Genomic DNA, 1,074 nt, shown 5'->3' with positions numbered 1-1,074 from the left:
AACATTCATGTGTTTCAGGCGCCTTAGCAAAAATAAATTCACATATGGAATTCCCTTCTTATAATTATCAAGACTATCTGGCCACGTGTTGAAAGCAGCAGTAGTAATGCAGAATCTATTGCATTGCTGTCCTGAGTACCCAAGGTGTGTATCAAAATTTGTTCATTTAGATTATCCTTAAGTAAATTTCTGAATCTGAAGTATCCTCCAGTAGATATAATGTATGCTATGAATATTTTTATTATTTCGTGTATTCAATATATTCCATTAGGAGAGCCATGATACGCATGGCAATAGCGGAAATAGAGACTACCAGGTATAGTATAAAGTTTATTTATTTACGTGGATAAGACGAGACAGATATGGGAAGCACAGGGAATCTCACTGGGTTGTATGTAGACATGTTTACATTTTCCCTCATAGAGGAAATAATAGTTCCTTGACCTCTTATTGGGTCAAGAGCGGAGATGGATATTCATTCGCGTTGGCTTGGTTCTTGCGCCACTTGATGCGTCGGTTCTGGAACCACACTTTGAGCTGCAGTTCACTCAGCTCCAGTTGGCTGGCCAGGGAGCGCCGTTCGGGGCCCACTAGGTACTGCTGCCGCTGGAACTCCTCCTCCAGTCGCTGAAGCTGCGAGTCCGTGAACACTGTGCGATGTCGCTTAATCTTCCCGGGGGCGTCCCTAAGGGCGGTGTCGTAGGACTCCTGCTGTGGGTGGGAAATCGGAGACGCAGGCGGGGAAGCGGTTGTGTCAGGAAGATCCTTTTGAGTGTGAAGTCCCAGAAGGGCGTCGATGGTGAAGGCCTTTGCTTTATCGGACATCCTTGAGAGAGTCCTGTGGGTTGGCGGAGGACTGGGGGCCACGGTGCTTGGAGGGCTGACGGGCGGCGCCCATGGGTGACTGAAGGCCCATGGGTGGGGTTGGAAATGCATCACTGAGAGATGGTCCATACTGGTTGCTGTCTTGTGCAGGTATGATCAGGCAGGTCATACCTGGCTTTTTATACCTCCTCACCTGTGGTTCTCCGCCAATCAAAATGAAGGAAGTGACCATAGACCTATTGACCTATT

General features: G+C 47.8%; 1 protein-coding gene across 1 annotated transcript; it reads right to left on the bottom strand.

The window, feature by feature from the left end:
* Nucleotides 1-447: 447 nt before the first annotated feature.
* On the bottom strand, nt 448-961 carry LOC119592327 (homeobox protein notochord-like). Its single transcript, XM_037941155.1, has one exon. It carries the CDS (start codon nt 952-954, stop codon nt 448-450), a length of 507 nt encoding a protein of 168 aa, XP_037797083.1. The 5' UTR covers nt 955-961.
* Nucleotides 962-1,074: the final 113 nt, after the last annotated feature.

Source organism: Penaeus monodon, chromosome 30 (genome assembly GCF_015228065.2).
Source record: "Penaeus monodon isolate SGIC_2016 chromosome 30, NSTDA_Pmon_1, whole genome shotgun sequence".
Taxonomy (NCBI): Eukaryota; Metazoa; Arthropoda; class Malacostraca; order Decapoda; family Penaeidae; genus Penaeus; species Penaeus monodon.
This window is presented reverse-complemented; position numbering and strand designations above follow the sequence as displayed.

Coding starts and splice junctions, on each gene's coding strand:
- LOC119592327 (XM_037941155.1), bottom strand. CDS start 954: ATGGACCATCTCTCAGTGATGCATTTCCAACCCCACCCATGGGCCTTC.